This window comes from Cinclus cinclus, chromosome 6, assembly GCF_963662255.1.
Source record: "Cinclus cinclus chromosome 6, bCinCin1.1, whole genome shotgun sequence".
NCBI lineage: Eukaryota > Metazoa > Chordata > Aves > Passeriformes > Cinclidae > Cinclus > Cinclus cinclus.
In genome coordinates, this window is record NC_085051.1 from 56443084 (window position 1) to 56464225 (window position 21142).

General features: G+C 42.9%; 1 protein-coding gene across 1 annotated transcript in view; it reads left to right on the forward strand.

The window, feature by feature from the left end:
- KCNH5 (potassium voltage-gated channel subfamily H member 5) overlaps window positions 1–21142 on the forward strand; it is a 143479-nt gene that overhangs the window by 107706 nt on the left and 14631 nt on the right. The window contains exon 10 of the mRNA XM_062495737.1: window positions 7427–7623. Coding sequence (XP_062351721.1) covers window positions 7427–7623 — 197 coding nt within the window. The remainder of the gene's footprint in view (window positions 1–7426; window positions 7624–21142) is intronic.

Sequence of the window (21142 nt, forward strand, 5' to 3'; positions counted from 1 at the left end):
GGCTGTAGCAGGGAGCACTGTGCAGAGCTGCTACACAAGGGAAAAGGGGACACAGACGTTTTAACATAACTCATCTGCAGTGCCAGGAGAATGGAGAAGGGCAAACAGTCTTGTCTCTAATTATCCAAACTTTCCCAGCAAGCGAGGTGACCCTGAGAAGGCACGTCAGTAATTTTCCACCGTCTCAAGCAGGAGTAAACAATTTAACTGGCACTGCTCTGCACGGGGAGGTGTTACCAGCAAAGGATCTCAGGGAGCACCAGGGGTTTGGAGTCCCCAGGCTAATGAAAAGAGGCCTCAGCTACCAGAGGGCACCTCATAATTCACCATTCTGCAATTAGCCTGAATTTGCTCCTGATGAGAAGTTACACATCGGCAGCAATGCCAACCAGGTGGCTCTGAAAGTTGCTTTCCAGCTCCTGCTATTTGCACAGCTGGCTGTGTAAGCTGTGCAGTAACTTAAACTGGGCATATTGATTAACAAGGTTTAAAGAAGTTGTTTTTTCAGCAGAAAAATAATGGCCCACCGTGTTCAGATGTTGATTGTAGGAATTGATCAAAAATATTGCTCAAGCTGCATAGTGATAAAAATATATTGAGCAGAGAAATCCTGGTGGGGGCTGCTGCTGAGTGAGCTCAGTATGAGACTCAACTCAGAATGAATATAAATTTAATAGTTCATGTTTCAGCCACTGTTAGGGTCCTGATCCCATAGTATTCAGTTATTTGCCTTTATATATTACATGTTAATTCTCAGCATGTTCTGCATATAATTCCAGAGTAACCCTTTGTTAATTGTTATTAGACAAACCAGACCTTGTTAAAGGCATGCTTCATTAATTATTTCCAAAGCTTTTGTCTGGGAAGGGAATATGATGCAATATCACAGGAGTAAATGGTATGGCAGGTGAAAATAGGGATGAGTCTTTTTCTGCTCTTAATGCTTTTTGTGTTTGGAGGTCAAAAGATTAAGTCTCCCACCAAATCACACAAAGAAAAGTTCTTAAGAGGGAAGGGAAAGTAGCAGCTCCCATTTGGGTGAGCAGGAATCCCAGGAGCTCCATAGCTCTCATCCATGGGCATTAGCAAGATGGTATTTGGTGTCTATGGCTCAGCAATTTGAATTTCCATGCCTGGGCAGCCAGGCATGTGCTTTGTGCAGGACAAGACTGACCATGCATGTGATGCACTTTGTGACATGAAAACGTGTCAGTCCAGTTCCATCTCACAGTATTAGTGACTAATTCCCTGATTTTAATTTGTCTAGTTGCAGCTTGGGTTTCTTCTCAAGTAGAATGAAGGTGGCAGAATTGGCCCCTGTGTCAGACCAGCTCTTGGTAATTTATACTGAACTTTTGTGTTGTTTCCATGTGAAGTCAACCAAGGCAGACTAATTGTGAACATTTCCCCAGGTTAGTAGCATGCACCTGGTAGCAATTTACAGAACAGGCTGTGTCCTGTTTCATCTATAGGAAAAGTCCCATGTGTTCCAATGAGTTAAAGCTCGAAAGTAACTAAGAGGAAAATGATTCATAGAGGAAAGGGTTGGGTTTTTTTTTTTTCAGCTAGCAAAACTGAAATAATTAATGTGATTTAGGCTGAGTTTTAAGTGCTGAATTGGAAAGTATTTTGCAAAATACTTGAAGGGTTACTGGGCTGAAAACAAGTGTGATTTGCTGGTCTGCACTGTGCAGTTCTTCTTAAGGGCCTTGGAATCAGTCAGATTTTGAAGGTCTGGGTTGACATCTGCAGTACCATTGTAAGATCTAGTCCTACTGATGCTTGTTCAGAAGCGTCATTAGTTCTTACTGACAAACCTGGATTTTTCATATTATTTTGTAAATTTAATCTATTTTTGTGTCTCTGCATGATGGTTAATTATGATAAGAAACATGAGTCTTAATTTAGTGCCAGCTAGTGTGTTGCAGATTTGATCCACAGCCTCCAGAGTCAGAAAGATTCCTTTCTCTGAATTGATATGTTTTTGAATTAGACCTGCATGCTTCACTGCTAAAACTCGAAAGTCTTGCCAGCACAAGAATAGGAAAATTATTTTGAAATCGTGTGGTACAATTCTTTTAAATCAGACTAACATTTTGAGGCAATCTGATTTGCCCTACAAGTTTTCAAGGTGGTAGGAATGGTCATACTTTCAGGTTTATTTCCTCAGTCAGGGAGGATAGAAAACTATTTCTATATAAATTCAAAATGGAAATAATCTGTCTCCAGGTGCTGGGGCTTCTAGAAGGATGTGAGGCAGTATGATACTTGCAGTAAAAATTAGATCTATAAGGGGAGAAATCTTTCTGGACTTTAGGCCCTGCTTGCAGCAGTCCTGAATGTTGGAAGAAAGGTCAATTCCTTTGTGTTTCCAGGTGCAGATGGGGAAGGTTGCACTGTGTTAAATAATGCAAAGTACCTTTGCCAGCATGGACCTGGGTTTTGGCACAGTCTCTTGTCATTGCTGCTTTACTGGTTGTTTTGACAATGCTTCAGAGGCTGGAAATGCTGTTTTCTCCTGTCGTTCTGCCCTTTCACGTGCAGTCCTGTAGAGGTGGATTTGTGTGCAGCTCAGCAATCGGCTCTGATCTGATTTTCAAGGAAGTTCTGGCCCTTCTGGATGCCCCAGAAGAAGCTGAGGCTAAAACATTCACGGGGGCAAGAAGACCACTCTCACAGTTTAGTATCATCTCTGCACATTTAGGGCTGTGCTTGCAGTGATGTCCCAGGTGGGAAGTGCACCTGATGGATTTGCACCACTGCATCACCCCCACCATCTCCAGAAACCCTCTTTGGGCAGAAACAGCTGAATCAGCTAAGGGCAGAAATCCTGCCAGCCCAGCAGCCTGTCTCCAAAAGTGATCAATGGCAGATGTCCAGGAGAAAGTGGGAAGGTGAAGTTAGGAAACTGTGACACTTCTCCAGAATATTTCCAACCTTCCACTGGACTGTATTTCACCCAGAGGGAAATCTTTTGTGTGTAGTAGCCACAAATGGATTTTATTCCAGGAATATATCCCATCATTTTGTAAACCTGTGCAACCAGCCCCAGTGTGTCATGGTAAGGAGATGCAGAACTGGTCCTTCACAGACCTTCTCTGGGTGACAGGAGCTGATTCACTCCCTGCTCACTGTGTTTCTACATCAGTTTGGGACACGTCTGTCCTGCAGCAAGAGGTTTCACTGCAGACACATAGAAATATGAATTTGTGTGAATATAGACACCAATATATGTCATTATCACCTCCACTTGTGTTCATGCTGTCATCACTTCATGGTATTTGGCACTTGAGCTGATTGGATGAACATTTTCTCTCTGTGATACAGTTTTACTGACCCTCAAACACTATCAGCCTTTGCTTTTCATAAGCAATGTGAGGTTTGAGTGCATCCTGATGGAAAGCCAACATCATTGATCATGTCTGGCTCATGCTAGAGTGAATGATGAGACTTTGGACATGTTTTGAAATGGTTAAAGGGTAGCTGGTTTATTAGCTAAGGCTGCACAGAAAAACACCTCCTTAAGAAGTCTTGGTCCTCTTTATGTGTTTTTACCCAGTGCTATTTTCCACCAAGAATTTATTCTTTAGCTGCCTGCCTAAGCTTTCTTCCAAGAGATCCATCAAGCTCTTATGTCTGCTTGGATATTTATTAGCTCAGTTTCTGTCCCCATCTGAAGGGGGATGAATTTTGTCTTTACATAAATACACATGTGGGTTCTGACATGCTGTTTAAAAAGGAGTGTTTCTGAGTTTAAGCACTTTTCCATTCCATCTGCAAACTCCTGGGGGGTTCCATAAAGCCCTTAAGAATTTTTCTGCCTGAAAGGTCCAGGCATGAATTCCTGTCTGGCAAATTGACAGGTTAGTCTGTGGTGTAAGGCTGTACAGAGCATCTGTCCCCCTAAATCTCTTTGGCAAGGTTATCAGAATACAGAAGATAGAACAGTGCATAGAAATATCCTGACCTGTTATACAGCTGCATGCCATATGATTGCCCCTAAATATATTTATGTGACTATGCATGTATATTTTATGTACAGGCACGCATATTTAGAATAATAGCAGTGTAACTATTTCAGCAAAAATTTTGCCTGCCGCCAACGCCATTCACATGTCCTCTGGTTGTCCATGCTCCTTTCATTTGCAAAATCCAAACTTTTATCATCTTAGTGGTCTTTTCCAACCCAATGCTTTCATAAGTCTATGGATGTGGCATTTAGGGGATGTTTTAGTGTGGATTTGGCATTGCTGGATTAGTGGTTGGACCTGATGATCTTAGAGGTCTTTTCTAACTCAAAGGATTTTATGGTTCTGTGATGTGTAAAATGTATGCAAGTAGTTCCCACTCTAATTTACAGCATTCCTTCTTCCAGCAATGCTTTGGGCACTGTGAGCAGGGGTGGGAGGGTTTCCCAGAGCTTTGCCTCTATTCAGGAGGAGCTCAGGGCTCAGGACAGGGCACATTTGGGAGGGAATGTACTGAGGCCTCAAGAAATCTCCAGAGAGAAGCTTTGGAAATTATGCAGGCTGCATCAGCACCTCTGAATTCCCAGCTCAGCCCCAGCAGCACTTTCCCTGGAGCTCTGAACATCCCCTGCAAGTGAAAAATACTTGTATGTGTCTCTGGGTAGCTCTGTCAGACATAGCCAGTTAAATTTTCTGTTTTGCAGCCCTGAAAATTTTTGTTTCTATTTAGTTGCAATGTGTAAAATTAACCTCAGGACCATGGAATGGGTTGAGACACCTTTCACTAGACCAAGTTGCTCAAAGCCCCATCCAGCCTGGCCCTGAACACTTTTGGGATGGGGCACCCACAGCTTCTCTGAGCATCCTTTTCACTGCCTCACCACCCGCTGAGTGAAGAATTTTTTCCCAACATCTGATCTTGTCCTGAGTGAATAATTACCTCTCTCTGCACAGTGAACTACAGTTAATAGGGATAAAGTATAGTGCATTAATCTCTGTATTTATGAAAAAAGACACATTGTTTTGGAGAATCTGCTAGGTTTTGTTTTCATTCTGTACATTCCTTAGCACATTTATAACCAGCAAACAAGCTCAGAAGTGTGTGTGGGAAATGTCAAATTCAAGATCCCTTAAAAGCTTCCAAGATTTTGTACTTTCTGAAGAGTATGAACCACAATGTAAGCGGACTTTAGAGTTTCACCCTTCAAATCCAGTGAGTGATGGCCCATGGAAGACTGAATAAGTTCAGTTCATTGTGTCCCAGCCTTTAAGTCCCAACAGTTCCCTGCCACACTGAAGACAACGAGATCTTCTCAAGATTATGAATATTGGTTTCTTTTATCCATGATTTGTGTACAGATTCTGTAACACACTGTTGTCCTGAGTTTCGGGGTGAGCATCCACTGCTTTCAACCTCTTGGTTAAATTTACCACATATTAGCCTAAGTTTGAAGAGAGAACAAGTGGTTTGCTCACATTTCAGTGGTAAAACCACTGTCTTTTAACTGCACTCTGCACTGGAAGTAGGGCTCAGCTTTGTCCTGTGTCCACCTCAGAGAGCAAATCCATTAAGCAATTTTTCTGCATTTCAGAAATGGACTGTTCTCTATAAATTATGTAACTCTGTTGAGCATGTCTGTAAACTGGGTTTTGAACTCTAAGTAGAGACAAGGACAATTACGTGCAAAAGGTAATTTCAAAATAGTATATTGGATAAATTATAATGTTACTAGAAAATGTTCTGTATTAAGGAAAACATTTTAAAGCACCTCATTTTATAAATTATACCAGCTGTGTTATGTATTGTAGTTAATTTTAATTACATAAAAATATGTAGAATCCAAAGCAGCTCAATGAGGTGCAGCTATAACCTTTCTAAGGGATGACTCTCTTATAAAGACATCTGTTAGAAAATAAAAACAGAAAAGGGAAGATAAGGACTTGCACATTTTATTTCACTCTGCCTGGGAAATGTTAGATATGTTTTTTACTGGATACAATACCAAAAGCAGAAATGGAAATAGAGAACTAGAACCTCTGACCCCTGAAAGTAATAAGGTTGGATAGATTACCCCTCTGTTCTGTGTTTCTACAGCAGAGTGGACCAAAATGTTAAAAGTTCTTAAAAGAGGAAATACAAAAATTCATTATCTTTTTTATGTCAAAACTGTAACATTGCTAACCTTCACCAAGGGGCTGCTCGAGGTGCCTGAAATCAATAGCCACTGACTGACTGATTTGAGTTCCATTTTAATAACTGCTAAAATACAGAGCTGGGATATCTCAGGGGGTCTGAAACAAAAAATACCCTTTGTATCTCAGTTTCTGCTTCAGGATTTGAGGTGTCAGCCCCAAACCACACACCGTGGTCCTTGCCCAGCCCAATGCCCAGCAGCAAGAGGCAGCTTTGGAATGTTCCAGTGTGTTTTCTGTTGCCTCTTGTCAGAACCAGAAGGTCCAAACCTGAAAGCAGATCTCCAATCTGCACGCATGCTGGGGTTCTGGTTGGGTCACAAGTGTGATTTTGAATCCTCATCCTCTTCTGCTGCGTCAGTGCCTATCACAGGTTGGAGGGTGTGGATTCCTTGAAAAGAATACTGGGCTAAGTCAGGGCACTCCCAGCCCCTGGAGCTCTTCTACAGCTAGCCCCAAGTCCTCAATCAGCTGTTCTGCTACACTGCCTGCCAGTGCAGAAGCAGCCTTCAGGTGGAATTTTCCCCTCTGGTTGAAGGTATTTATATGTGTAGGTGTCTCAGGTGTCAAACCCTCTCTTACTCAGCAAACATTTAAATACAGACTTCAGCCTAAGCCTCTACTTATATGGATGAATTTGGGTTTAGAACTACACTTTTGCATATGTTTAAGATTTAAAGGTGGTTATTTAAAGGTTAAAAGTCTCAGTGAGGCTTTTGGTGGGTTTTCCAGAAGGAGTGTTACCACTGACACTGAATTAAAAATGTTAAAACAACCTTTAAAATATGGTCCTTGGGCCCTGGAAGCTGGCTCCAGCCCCTCACTGTAGGGCCTTGAGAATGAAAGAACCTAGATATCAGAAGGTTTTTGTAAGAGCAGGACTCCTAAATCACTTGGGAAGAGATACCTGAAATATTCAATCACCTGAACATTAGTTAAGTGCTCATTATATTTGGTAGCCTTTGAAAAATCCATTATTTGTATCTTCAGCTACAAGGAGACCTTTACAATCTGGCTCTTATGCTTTGTGACACTTCACAGAGCAATCTATAAATACCTTAAAAACCTGGGGCTACTGCTAAAAATGCTCAAGAACCTCAGCTAATTTTAAAACTTCTACCCTTGTTAGTTTTTATGGTTGGGAGCTTGCGTTGGGATAATTGGGAGCGTAAGACAGGTTGTAAAAAAATCATCTGTGTCATCTGTGTGCTGAGAAGCTCTGCCTAAGCATTACCTTTTACCAAATGTGCCCTGCTGTTTTTCAGGTAAAGGTGATGTGTTTGGTGATATCTTCTGGAAGGAAACCAGCCTGGCCCATGCATGTGCCAACGTACGGGCTCTGACCTACTGTGATTTACATATAATTAAGCGAGAAGCCTTGCTTAAAGTGCTGGACTTTTACACTGCTTTTGCAAACTCCTTCTCGAGGAACCTCACCCTCACCTGCAACCTGAGGAAGAGGGTAAGACCTTTATTTCCCCCTTTCTCCCACCAGGAGACTGCACAGTCCTGCAGGTGCTTGCAGTATTTAACATCCCCCCATTTTCTCCTGATGTTTTCGGGTCATCGCAGATTGAGTGGCATTTCGATAAAGGCTGTCACTCTTGGTAATGATGGCTCAATAAAAGTTACCTGTGGATTTGCAGCTCTGGAGAGCAGCCCTAGCAGGATGACATATGAATTGCATTTGTTTTCCTTTAGTTCATAGTTGCTGGTTTTCATTTCTTTTGTTTTTTTTCCACCCCATCGCATAAATGTATAAAGTTATATATGAGAGAATCCAGATTCTGGATTTCTCAAAGTGTCTAAGATACAGTTCAGAAGACAATCTGATGGATCTCCATGTTATGGACCAACTTAGAGTAATGTATCGATGTTAAATAAATAAAATACACTCATCAAAGGTACTGTATTAATACCTGCTTCTTGCAGTTGCATAGTCTAGAATTTTAATACGGCAAGGTTAATAAAGCTGGGTTGTGATTTTACATTCACAGCTCACTTCTTAAACCCTCCTGCTCATTTTATAATCAATCAGCAATGCTCACTATCCATTAGTTCTTTCAAAGAACACTCCATCTAAAAATTAATTAGCTATAAAGACAGATCTTGAAAACAGGTTAAGGGATCCTCTAATTCACATTGCGGCTGCAAAATTTCATCTTTATGATTTTTTTTTTTTTACGACTGATGAGGGTTATATAAATTTCATTTGCATAGAGAAATCTCATAACAATGATTTATAGATTACTGAGCATTAGCTGTGATCCTCTAGCTGCTGAAACACATTTTTCTGCAGCTGCACCTTGGGCATCTCACATGATAATGTACCAAGGCTACCTCAGTATTTCACAAGACAATTTCAGCCTCTGCAGTAAGAGAAGTTCAACACAATTAGAATTTTTCTTTCTTATGTATCATTTCTCTTGAGCCACTGGAGCTGCTCTCAGATGTGGTTTCAATTTCTGTGCATCGTTTGTGCTCATGAATACCCCAAGTATGGCACAAAATACCCACAGCAAGAAGCAGATGCAATGGGATTACAGTGCCCCTCTTTCTGTGCTGGAGCCTGAAATCAGGTTTGGTTCCAGTTTGTCAGCTTACCTCTACTGGAAGGTTGTTAACTCCACTTCAGACCTGAAGGAGAGCTTTGGGGCTTGGAAGCTGCTTCGTGGTTTCTAGCTTATCACTTCTCTGTTGATAAGAAGTGCTCCAAGCTTTGGCTTCAGTATTCTTCCCCCCTTGCCCCCTCACCAGCTCCAGCCCTGCCATGACAACTCTGCTCAGGCGTTGCTGATGGTGATTTCATGGGACAAGATAATGCCACATATATTGTACCAAAATGCATTCTTTCCTTCTTAAAAATGTGAACCTGTCACTTCAGTTGGCTTCCTGAGGAAATAAATGGACATGTCTATTCCTGACAGGGCAGTGTGCTGGAGTTCATCTCTGCAGTCCAGAGATGCATATGGGGAGTAGCCTCTTGGCTGAATTGTTACAAAATTTTCTCTCTCACACACACCTTTTTAAAGGAAAATTGGTTTCTTTGCAGGTCCCTGGCTTGGGGAATCACCCAGGTGAAAAATTTCATGGAACATAAGTTCCCAGTAGAGATACCTGCTGTTTAGCTCAGTGTCAGGACATGGACTTTGACATGGGGGCAGTGACTCCCATTGGGAAGGAACAGCATTCCTAAAGAAATGTTAGATTTTGCAGTAGCAGAGAAAATGCTGCTTGGGGGAATGTGTAGCCAGTTCATGAGAGTGGATGAAGACTCCAAGAAGGGTGGTGACAATTTGGGACATGCAGAATGGTGTTCATTTCATTAAAAATTGGGTGATAATGTCCAGGGTAGTCACCAATCACCTCCACAGCCCATGAGGGATGGTTCCTCTGGGATGAAATCATCTGGCCCCTCTTCAGTGCCCAGTCTGGGATGGGAAAACCATCCACTTTTGATTTCAGAGTTCAGGATCACTAACTTTTAGATTCCTCACGTACATCTGATGAACTCTACCCCTCTCCTGAAGTTTCAGTCAATAACTGTTTTAGAAGCAGCCTGGAATTGCAGTCAGATGTGCTGAGCCTGAGCCTACTTTGCAGAAATTCTGTGGTTTGTTCCTGGGCACAAAACAGATCATGCTACATCCAACACCAGGGACAGAATCCAGGTCCTGTTACATAAAGATATTCATGGGATTGTTTCAAACCTCCTATCTGCTGGAAGGATACATGATTCCCTGTTGGGAATCACAGAAGCGTTTGCAGTGAGTTCATCCCTGAGGAAAATCGGAGCCGTCCAGGACAGTTCCATCAGGTGAGCAGAAAGCAGTTGTTCAGGCAGTGAGGCTGGGCTGACAGCTGCACTGTGCTGCAGCTAAATGGCCTAAATGGCAAGAAAATCTCCTTTAATTGATTTCTGTAGAAATACATACTTAGCACTTTTTCTACATAGTCATCACCCATAAGGTTTGACATTTAATTGTAACATAAATATACTCCTTGGGGGTTTGTGTCTGAGAAAATGGCTGTTCTCACTGTGAAAAATATATAGGCAGAAGTGTTTTTGCACCAGGTCTGCTCTTTGAAACACACATCCATGGGTTTGGATGCTGCCCTGTCCCTCAGTCAGCTCTTTGATGCAGTCCATAGACTGCAAAATATTTAGACATTCAAAAGACTAATAAATTAATAACAGCGCTGAGCACAAAAGGTTATTTCCACATGACAGGGAAGCAAAAGTCTAGTTGAAGTGGGAAAATAATGTTTTCTCACTCCCAAATAGCATTTAGAGCCTGGCATGTTGAATGACCTCCTTAAGGCATCTGCTCAGCAAAAGTATTGCAGCATATCATGTTTCCTGCTCTGATCTCTTTACAGCATGTCTGACATCACTAATGCACACTCCAAGGCAGAACCAGGACTTTGAACTTGTTTTTTTTTATTGAGGAAAATAATTATTCTGAAAAGATATTCTTTAAAAATGCAATGAGATTACATAGCTGCCTCTGAGGACTGAGTAATAAAGCATGGTTTGGGATGAGTCTTCAAAGAGTTAATTACTTCTTTCTGATGCTGGAAGAGAATATTATTAATATCTAATTCATTAAGTGCCTCTCAAGATTTCACACAGCTGGAGGGGGGACTCTCTGCAAGCTTGAGCCATGGAGCTTGGCCTGAGGAGGGGAGTCATGACTGAATTTTAGGAGGCTCTGTGGTATTCAGTTGCCAAAGGGAAGTGAGCACCCACGGTGGAATTCTTGGGTCAAAAGGAACAACAGAAGTCAGAGGGGGGTCTGCAAATGGTTGCAAAGTTACATCAGTAAATTACACATTGCCATGGGAATTTTTATGAGTTAAAAATGGGAGTTTTTATGAGTTATGCTCCCCTTGTGTAAGCACACAGCAGTGGGTTTTGGATAAAGTAGTGGGGTGAAAGGCAGCAGACAAAGAGAGAGATGAATGAAAGCAAGCAAACAAGCAAAAGAAGGGTGAGGAAGAGAGATCACCAGTCCTGGCTCCAGTGTTGTTCCAGCTGGGATGTCCAGGGTTGAAGGCTGCACGCATGCCTGGGCTTTGTGGGGGTACCTCTTTATAGATAGGGTTTCCCCATCCTGGAGATAAGTTTCTCATTTTCTATGCAAATTGGATATCATGCACAGTCAGTTCTTCCAGACCTTCCTGAAACTGGGTTGAAATGCTTTGAGGCTCTTGGGTGGTGTTGATCCCCTGCTACTGTCCATGCCTACATTTCATTCCTGCACTTGTGCTGTGCTGTGTTGTGTTTATTTCCAGGAGCCAGAACAAGGATGTTTGTCCTGGAAAAGTCCTGCCCTACCTACCTCCATATGGCCCCTGCTCCAGCCACATTCTGTTGGGTTTTTTTTCTTTTTTTTTGCTTTTCTCATCATTGCTTCCATTTGTCACAGCTAATGCACCACCTCTGCTGAACTGGGAGCCCCGCACAGCCTGTGCAAGTCAGGGAAAAAAATCCAGATGAAATCTTGTCCCTCCTTGAAATCACAGCTAAAATTCTCCTGTGCTTCCATACAGCAAAGATTTCAGCTGCAGCTTTTAAGGCACACAGTCACATCCTGCTGTTTTCTACCGAGGGCAGAATGAGCTGTGCTAAAGGGATGAGTCAGGAGCAGCCAGGGAAGAGGACAACTGTTCGTGTCTGACCCCTGGTGTGTTTGCTCCTGGAAGGTGTGCTGAGAGTGAGCCAAGGAGATGTGAGAGAGATGAGTGCCTTTCAGGCAGAAAAATCCCATTCAGGGAGGCTCAGCTCTTTTCCCTGCGTTGCTCTTAAAGCCAGGGACAGCGCTTAGCAGCTGATGTTACCTAATACCTCCAGCACGCTGAATCTCTGGGGCTTTTTAGCAGGCGAGGCCATCAGACTGTGTTAACACACACGTCCTATTTTCCTTTCTTCCTTCAGATTAGAATAATTCCTTTTTAAATTGCCTTCCTCTTCTTGCTTGAGGTTTTAATGCATCACATGTGGTTTCTTGACTGAATCACTTGTCAGTTCTGTGTCACGTGGTTTTTAGAGAAGCTTTATTTTAAGTTGAATTCTGCATTCACGTGTCCTAAAAGTGAAGGTCGCCCCAAGGTTCATTCACCATCCCTATTCTCATTTTCCAGACTTTCCCAATGGTGTGGTCTATTAGTGAGTGTCCTGATGCAGAAGCAATGCCAGAGGCAAGGAGTGTTGTTCAGCTATCAGCCCTTGCCCCTGAAGGTCACTTGAATTCTGGTGACCCTGGGGACTTTCACAGGTTTTGAGCTCTGCATTAAGCCACTCACAATTGCAGGATCTTAGTTTCAGAGCTGCTTGCACTTTACCAGCTGGTGCTTACACTCAGTCCTCATCAGTCGTGGGGAGTGACTTGCTTACATGGAAAGGGGTCAGAGCATTGTCCTTGTCTCAGGCCTTTTCTCTCCCTCTCTGGTCTTCAGTTGTCTGGAGATTTTTTCATGTATATGAACATGTTATCCCAGAAAATTAAGTCCTATAGATATAGTTTATCTTTAGTGACTGTTTAGTGTGTTTGCTGAGCAGGTAAGTTACACCCTCAAAAATCAATTTTATTTTATTCACATCTTAGCACACTTTGCAGCTGCCATTATGCTTGAAAAGACTTTCACTTTGGAAATCTTTTGAAGATTTTTACTATTTAGCTTTATTGCATTCACTGCTCTCTCCAGATATGTTAATACTCAATTGCAATATTTCCTAAAGGACGGTTCCACTGATTTCTAGATATCTGTATCTATCTGTATCTATATCTAATCTATATCACCTATATCTAATCTATCTATATCTATATCTATATCTATATCTATATCTATATCTATATCTATATCTATATCTATATCTATATCTGATATATATCTATCCCTATCTATCTCTATCTCTATCTCTATCTCTATCTCTATCTCTATCTCTATCTCTATCTCTATCTCTATCTCTATCTCTAATCTATCTCTATCATCTATATCTATCTATATAATCTCTATCTATATCTATATCTAATATCACCTCTGATGGTGTCTACACTTGTATGTCAAATGTTCTTGGGTGAGGTGAGCCCGCTCCAAGTTTTCAAATAAAGTGACCTTGTTCAAATTGTTGATTGGTAGTCCTGAGCTGGAAATTTCTGGAGAAACTGCTCAGGTATCTGGGCCAAACCTGTGAGGAATTTATCAGTACAAATAATGCACTAATTCCTTGTGTATTTGTAGCTGTGTGTTGGCAGGCAGCCCAGCAAAGGCCATTGTCCACCTTCTGCCACTGAGAGCCCCATGGATCCTTCCAAGTGAGAATTACAGATCTGAGGCAAGAGTTTTTTCTGCAGCTCTTCCTTCCCATCTCCTGCTCCCCTGAGAAATTCCTTGTGTCTTTGCCCCTCTTTAGGGATGTGGGAATTTGAGTTTCAGGCATTGGAAGCAAGGGAGTGAGTCCTTGGAGGACTGTGTGTGACTTTGCTAGGTAGAAGAGCAGCATAAAAATTGAAAGGGAAAGCTGCAGCAGCTTCAAGTTCAGCCCCTGCCGGACAGCGTGGGGCTGTCAGAGCAGAGTGAGCACTGCAAGAGCTGGAGTAGGTTTGCTGTCTCACTTCTGTAGCTGTGAGCTGCACTCTTGTCCCTGTGCCTCGCTCCTTTCCCTCTCCTTTCTGCCAGTTCTTCATCTCCTGTACTCTTTTCTCTTCTGGGCTGTATTCTGGGCACACTGACCGTGGGAAATGAGGTGCAGTTGCACCTCTGGGTCCCGTCCCTGGAGGAGCAGAGGGAGCACAGAAGTTTTCTCTTGCTCAGCTGAGGCTGCATTCGTGGCTGAGTGCAGAACCTGGTGATAAGTGTGAAACTCTTGAATGCATCCAGGGCAACAAAGCTGGTGAAAGGGCTGGAAGGAGGGCAGGGAGTAGCTGAGCACTTTTGGCTTGTCTAGTTTGGAGAAAAGGAGGATGAAGGATGACCTCATTTCTCCCTGCAGCTGCTTGAGGAGGGGAAGGGGAGAGACAGAACTGCTGATCTCCCTGGGATCCAGTGACAGGACATGTAGGGATGGCTCAGAGCTGCTCTAGGGAAGGTTTACTGGAAAATAGGAAGCATTTCTTTACTGAGAGGATGGTCAAACACTGGAACAGGCTTCCTACAGAGATGGTTGATGCTCTCAGCCTATCTGTGTTTAAGAGGCACTTGGACATTGCCCTTAGGATCAGGCTGTAGCTTTTGATCAGCCCTCAAGTGGTCAGGCAGTTGAATTAAATGATGGTTGTAAATCTCTTTCCACTGAAATCTCTCCTCTCCTCTCCTCTCCTCTCCTCTCCTCTCCTCTCCTCTCCTCTCCTCTCCTCTCCTCTCCTCTCCTCTCCTCTCCTCTCCTCTCCTCTCCTCTCCTCTCCTCTCCTCTCCTCTCCTCTCCTCTCCTCTCCTCTCCTCTCCTCTCCTCTCCTCTCCTCTCCTCTCCTCTCCTCTCCTCTCCTCTCCTCCCCAGGGCACTGAATATCCCGTGGGATTTTTGGGAGGCTTGGTGTACTGTGGATTCACATCACAGTCTGGATTAGCATGTTTTGCCTTTGGACTGCAGGCAGATGCAGAGATCAGCCAGTGCACCATCATCTTTAGTAGTGTTTCAGAGCCACATTAATCCCCCAGGGTAGCAGCAGGCCAATATTCTATTCTGGATATAATCTCTGAGTTAAATACCTTCTTCAGACATCCTGACCATGCTTCTGTAGGAGCAAGTGACAAATCACCAGCTCTGTTAGAAGCAGGACTGAACCCAGTTCTGATAACCCTTTGGCATTACAGAGGTAGACTTATTGTTTTCCTCTATGTGTAACTTCCCAATCTAAATCTAAATCTAAATCTAAATCTAAATCTAAATCTAAATGTTGTTTTATGTTATTTGTCTGCTGTCCTTTATTGAGAAATGCAAGGCAATTTAGCATAGTTCTCACTCAAGGATCATTGCACAGCACTGTCTGGCTGCAGACAGAGGAATCCTGTGTGCTGCTGTGATGCTTTCTGCACACAGGGACTCGCAGCTGATACTAAAGGCACTCAGCTGATTTACCCCAGTGAAAGATAGGAGCATCCCTTCCTCAGGCAGGCAGTGCAATCTGGATGATTTGTTTGTGTATGGAAAGATCATTAAATAGGAATGTCAGGGATGGGCAGGGTCCCTAGGGAGACAAAAATGTGACTGGCTGTGTTAGAGTGAAAATCCAGATTGATGATTATTTGCTATTGTGCTTTCTGTGAATTAATATTATTTTCTTTTTTAGAAAGCTCTCATAATTAAGATATTCTCCTTGTTTGATACAGAAAGCATTCTGCAAGCTGTCTGCTAATATCAGTTCAAGGCAGCATTGCTTGCACAGGACATGACTGCTAATAAAAAAAGTAAATCAAACGTTTGCTATTTTTAATCTTGTAAATATTTAAAAATAAACATTTTGTGTTTACCTCCCCTCATCGATTAAAATTGATGCTTTTAATCTCTTCCCACTGCAAAGGAAGGGGAGGGAATGTGCCTGGTGCAATGGGAAGGAACACTGCCATTTCATTTTTGATTTCCAGTTAAGAAAGTTTATACTAGCAGGCAGGATTTGCACAGAAAGTGGGGACAGAGGTGTGTTGTGTTGCCTCTCACAATTACAAGCATTTATTCTGGAACAATGGATTTCTTCTTACAAGGGCTGCTGAGCCTCATTGCTGTGCAGATCTACGATTTTTTTCAACTTGATAATTTCAAGAAAAGGGGCAAATGTTTTAAAACTGAGATAATTAATTCTGTCATTGCTTCCTGGAGCTGAACACCAGACTATTTAAGCAATAGTACAGTGTGGCTTGAAGGTATAAAACGAGTTTCTACCCCAGACTTCTCATTCCCTAAACCTTACTTCTGCCAGACTGGGAATGCTGTTAGAAATGCACCCAAAGCCATGGCTGGGGGAAGAGAACTTCTGCCTGTTCATGGGGATCATATCAGTGGATCCCCATGGGCTTCACAAGGCACAGCCAGAGCTTGAGCCTTCATCCAAGTGGGATGTTGTCTGGCTCTGCCCAAAGTGGGATCCATTTCGACCCATCTAGAAATAATCAGTAACAATTTCACTGCAGTTTTGTGATGGAGACAGCACTGATTTTATTTATTAGGTTTTTGACTAGACTTGAACAAAAAGGCTCCTCAAACAAACAAACAAACAAACAAATAGCTTCTCAAACACTAAATAGAAGTCCATGTGCAAGGCCTTTCCTTTCTATGCAAGTATAAATCCATTAATCTATTATTTTTCAGCTCACACTTCACAGATGCAATAATACCCAGATATGCTGGTTCAGCACATAATAATCATTGCAGTCCTGCAAATCCTAGATTTACTTTGCTTTCAGTGGTATTTTAGAGCTGCTTTCTACAGTGTGTGTAGGAAAGTATTAAATTGTAAACAAAGTTCAAGAGGAACTTTGTGAGAAAGTTTGCATGAATCTCAGTAGTTGTAGTTAAAAATAAAACCCAGCCTGTCACTTGCATCATAATGATGGCTGATTGACTGTGCCTTTTTAAGCTGTCTGCCAGTGGCTGTGATTAGCAAGCTGGCTCAGTTTAGGTCCCAGGCAAAGAAAGTCTTGAGGAGCAAATTCAGGAGGTGCTTAAAAATATTCCAGAGGTGGGCATAGCTGTCAGGAGGGACAGGGACTTTCTGGGAAGAACCTGAAATAAGCTGAATCCCCGATTATTGCACTTCTGAGCAACTTACTGAAAGTCAAAACTTTTCTGTGAGTTTAGGAAGGAATGTATATTATTAATTCTTCACCCCACCCCCCCATATTTTTAATCCTCAGAGCTTGCAGCCCTAGCTCTTGATTTGTTTCCCCTCCTGAAGATAAAAAGAACCCTAAGATAGTTTTTAGTTGTAGGTTACTGTTAAAAAAAAAAAGAGCAAAGTGTGAGCAGTTATAAAAGCCTCTGATTCTCTTAACTCCGTTAATTAAATTGTCAGTGATCTTTTGATATTTTGAACTTTGGTACCTCCCCTCTGACTTCTGGGTGAATATCAGATTTTTTATTAGTACTCCACAAAGCTGTCTCAGCTGCCAAAAAGGTTCTATATGCTGTTTCCTATATGACATTTCCATCAGTCACTGTACCTGCAGAGTAGGGGGACTTACCTCTCCGTACTCTCTGAGTACAAATCCCTTTGGAAGCAGTCCATTGTTCCTCTTTTTTATTATGAACAGCACTCCTGTTACTGCAGGAACAGGCTCTGGCTTTTTCTGAGAGCCTAAAACACTTCACACTTCGTTAAAAATGTGAAAATTGGCACCTAAGCAACCAGCAGATGACAGCAGCAAAGAACAGCCATTTCTAATCAGGATATCTCTAACTGGTCAGATGAAATGAAGCATTTTTAGTATGATTAAATTTGCTTTTCCATTCATGCCCATTGCTTCCTTCTCAGCGTGCAGACATACAGTTTTCCTTGTCCATGTGTCTGAACTTAACAGAGCATCCTGTCATCTCTGTAATTAACTTCTGTGTCTAACCTCTCTATTTTCACCAATTCTGCCTTCCTTGACTCTGTGCCACTGTAGAGAATTTTCATCTCCATTGTGTGTCTGAGGTAAATCCATTTTTAACTGGAACAGTTGTTGGTCAGAACAGCTCAATTATGAATGACCATCCTTCTCCCAGGTTGTATCGGCCATCCTGCCAAGGAAGGCTACACTAGAAATGTAAATGGATGAACTGAAGCAAGCATGTTTTTCATGTGTGAATAATTGTCCCTGTTCCCATTTAGTGAACGACTCAGCCAACAACCTCAAGATGTTCTACAAAAGTACATGAATAATAATTTACAAGCTCAGTGCAGCCATGCATTAATGCACCAAACAAATGCCTGGCTGAGCCTGATGAACCAGCAGCTGTAACTTAAAGCATTTGCTAGAAATTTTGTAGTAAGTGTCCCATGAAGATCTTCCTGCCAGACCAGTTGGGCTCAAATTCAGTCCAAAGTGTCAGACAGATGCTAATAGGGATGCTAGGGAATCTGCTGGGACAGAGACTGGGCTTGCAAAGCCCTAACAGCCTTCTTCAGCCTTGCTGGCCTTCTTGAGAGCAAGATGTTCTGGCTCCATGGATCAGCCCTGCCCCATGGTGGAACCTAGAATTACAGAATCGCAGAATGGTTTGGGTCAGTTTGGTTTTAAAGATCATTTCCACACACCTGGCAAGGGCAGGGAAAACTTCCACTAGAGCAGGTTGCTCCAAGACCCATCCAGTGAGGTCTTGAACACTTCCAGGAATGGAACATCCACAGCTTCTCTGGGCAACCTGTGCCAGTGCCACCCTCACAGGGAAGATTCCTTCCTTGAATTGCAACTGTGGCAATATAAAGCCTTGTCCTATTACTGCATGCCCTCATCAGAAGTCCTCTGCAGCTCTCTTGTAGCCCCTTTGGATACTGGAAGGGGCTCTCAGATCTGTCTCCCTGGAGCCTTGTCCAGGCTGAGCAAGCCCAACTCTCTTTGCCTGTCATCGTAGGTGAGGTGCTCTAGCCCTATGAGTGCCTTCATGGTCTAACATCTGACACAATTGCACATTTGTAGGTGTCCCCCAGCATCTAATGCAAGTGGCAAACCCCACTGAGGAGAGCCAGCCTCCTGGACAAGGCCTTCCTGGGAGAAGGTGACTGAAGAACTGCTGTCTTGTGTGGGAGGCTTGGGGTGAGCTGGATTTTTTTGGACATCAGAAAAAAATCAAAGAGAAAAACAGAGAGGTGCTTTAGCCAATGTTTCTGAGCTCAGAAGGAGCTCTGGGAGGCAAATACAGCATCTGAGATGCAAAATAACAGAGGTAGAAATCTGTATTTTTGTGTAGTGTCTTTTTACATCCCTGCAGCAGTGTTTATCCTGCACCAGCTGGTGTTTCATTAATTGTGTGTGCACAGGGAGTGGTAGAAAGCAATACAAACTCTATGCAAGCAGGGTGAAGCGTGGCCACAAATAGGGAAGTACAGAATCGTCAATGTTATTGATTGCAAAGACCTGTTATTTGTGCAGGTACAGGGTTTTCTGCTAGTCCCAGACAGGAAGAGGGGATTGACTCCAGTTTTACATGAGGAGGTCATTTCTGATCACTTTTAAAGCCAGATTTTCCAGAGTATACAATACTGAGGATTATAAACTAATTTGTTTAGGTCTGAAGCAATGTGATAAGCAAAGGCTGCAAAAACAGGAGGCTCAGCCCCTATGCATCATCCTGTGTCAGTGCCTGAGTACATGGATGGGAATAAAAACTGCTGGTGAGCTTTACAGAGATCCACAGCTGGGAAAGAGGAGATGGCTGCTATACAGATAGCAGGGAAGATCACCAAGAAGCATGAGAAAAATGGAAAGAGCTTTCCCCAAGATTAAGTGTGGAGACGCCATAGAATGATACCCACAAGGAGGATACGGTCAGAACCGTATCGTTAAAACCCTTCACAGCACAGCCTTAGATCATTGCCATGAAAGCCCAGGGGTTGATTTAATGCAGTCAGCATGCAAGTGGGAAGGAAATGGCTCTTCAGCACACCATCTGTTCATGCCATCTCCATAACCCCACCAGTTAACTCTCCTGTGCTGCCTCTTCCTCCTGTTCTGAAGGATGCCCTTCAGAAATAAATGCAAGGCTCTGCAGAGTGCCAAGTGCCTCAGTCACATCTTCTGAGCTGGGAAAACATGCAGTGGTCCCTTTGGGGATAGGGAGAGCACTTCATCCTCAGGGGGTGTGTGTCACGTAGGCAGCCCCATGGTTCACGACTGTGATCAGCAGCTCCATCTCTGCGATAGTGGCCCCAGGGAGCAGCACTCTGCATTTTCACATGGCTGATGCTGTGTTCCCATGCTGGGGTAGAGAGCTCACTAGCTGGTGGACAGCTCTCCTCCTGGCTTTCCTGGCTGTGGGTGATTTCCCTTAACTCTCTGCCCCATGAAGGAAGAGCTCTTCCCTGCTGCACATTCAAGTGTGAGGACACATTAGCAAAATCATTGAAATGAGGTCTTTGCTCTCTAAAAAATTAATTTAATTTGATCATGCCATAAATAGAAGGCCCCTGCTCTGCTGACAATTACAGATGCCTCTAAAAAACTGTAATTCCTTAAGTCTCTTGAGTTAAAGCACCCTCAGTGGCAGAGCTACACCAGCCACTTAAGGCTAAAGGGAGAAGTTTTAGGTGAAAGTAGCACATCCTCTTCATGGTGTATTTCTTCTTGACAGCATACTCCTTAATGCTCGCATGCTTGTGTCTTGGCTCTTTTTTTTTTCTTCCCAAGTGGTTCTTCCCCACTGAAGCAGTGGCTGTCATCATATTAAAGGCAATTTCAGCATGTTCCATCAGCCAACACTCCTTAATCACACCCTGCCAACCAAGAGCTCCCAACTGGGAAAAGCTTTGCTCCTGCTGGGCATGATGTTTTACTTGAAGAATCCCTAGGATACTTTTTAAGGTTATTTCACCAAGCTTTCTATAGTTAAATGAAGTAGATATTAAAAGTTTAAATAACCTTTTGGTCTTCTTTTCCTGACAAATTTGGATTTTCCAATGGTTTAATTGAGTTATTTCACATATATGAGCAGTGGCCTGACCCTGTCTTTCACAGGTGTTAATCCTTTCGAAGTCTTGATTTCAAATTAAAAGAATTACCAGGTCACCCTGCCAGTGGATTTTGTGCTGTGTCTCTGAGTTCAGAAGCACAGATGTGAGTTGCTGAATTGCCCCAACTCATTCCCCCTGGCAGCTTTCCTGTGGCTTTGTTTGCAGAGCTTCCCATAGGTAAGGTAGACACTGGGATTGCTCAGTGGTCATCTGAGCTTGGGTTTCATCCAAAAAATCTGTAGAAAGGGAGTGAGCACTGACAGAAGTGTCCTGACTTTGGTCTAGACAGCTTCAGTCTTCTCTGATATGGCAACAGGCTATGTAGGAAAAGGA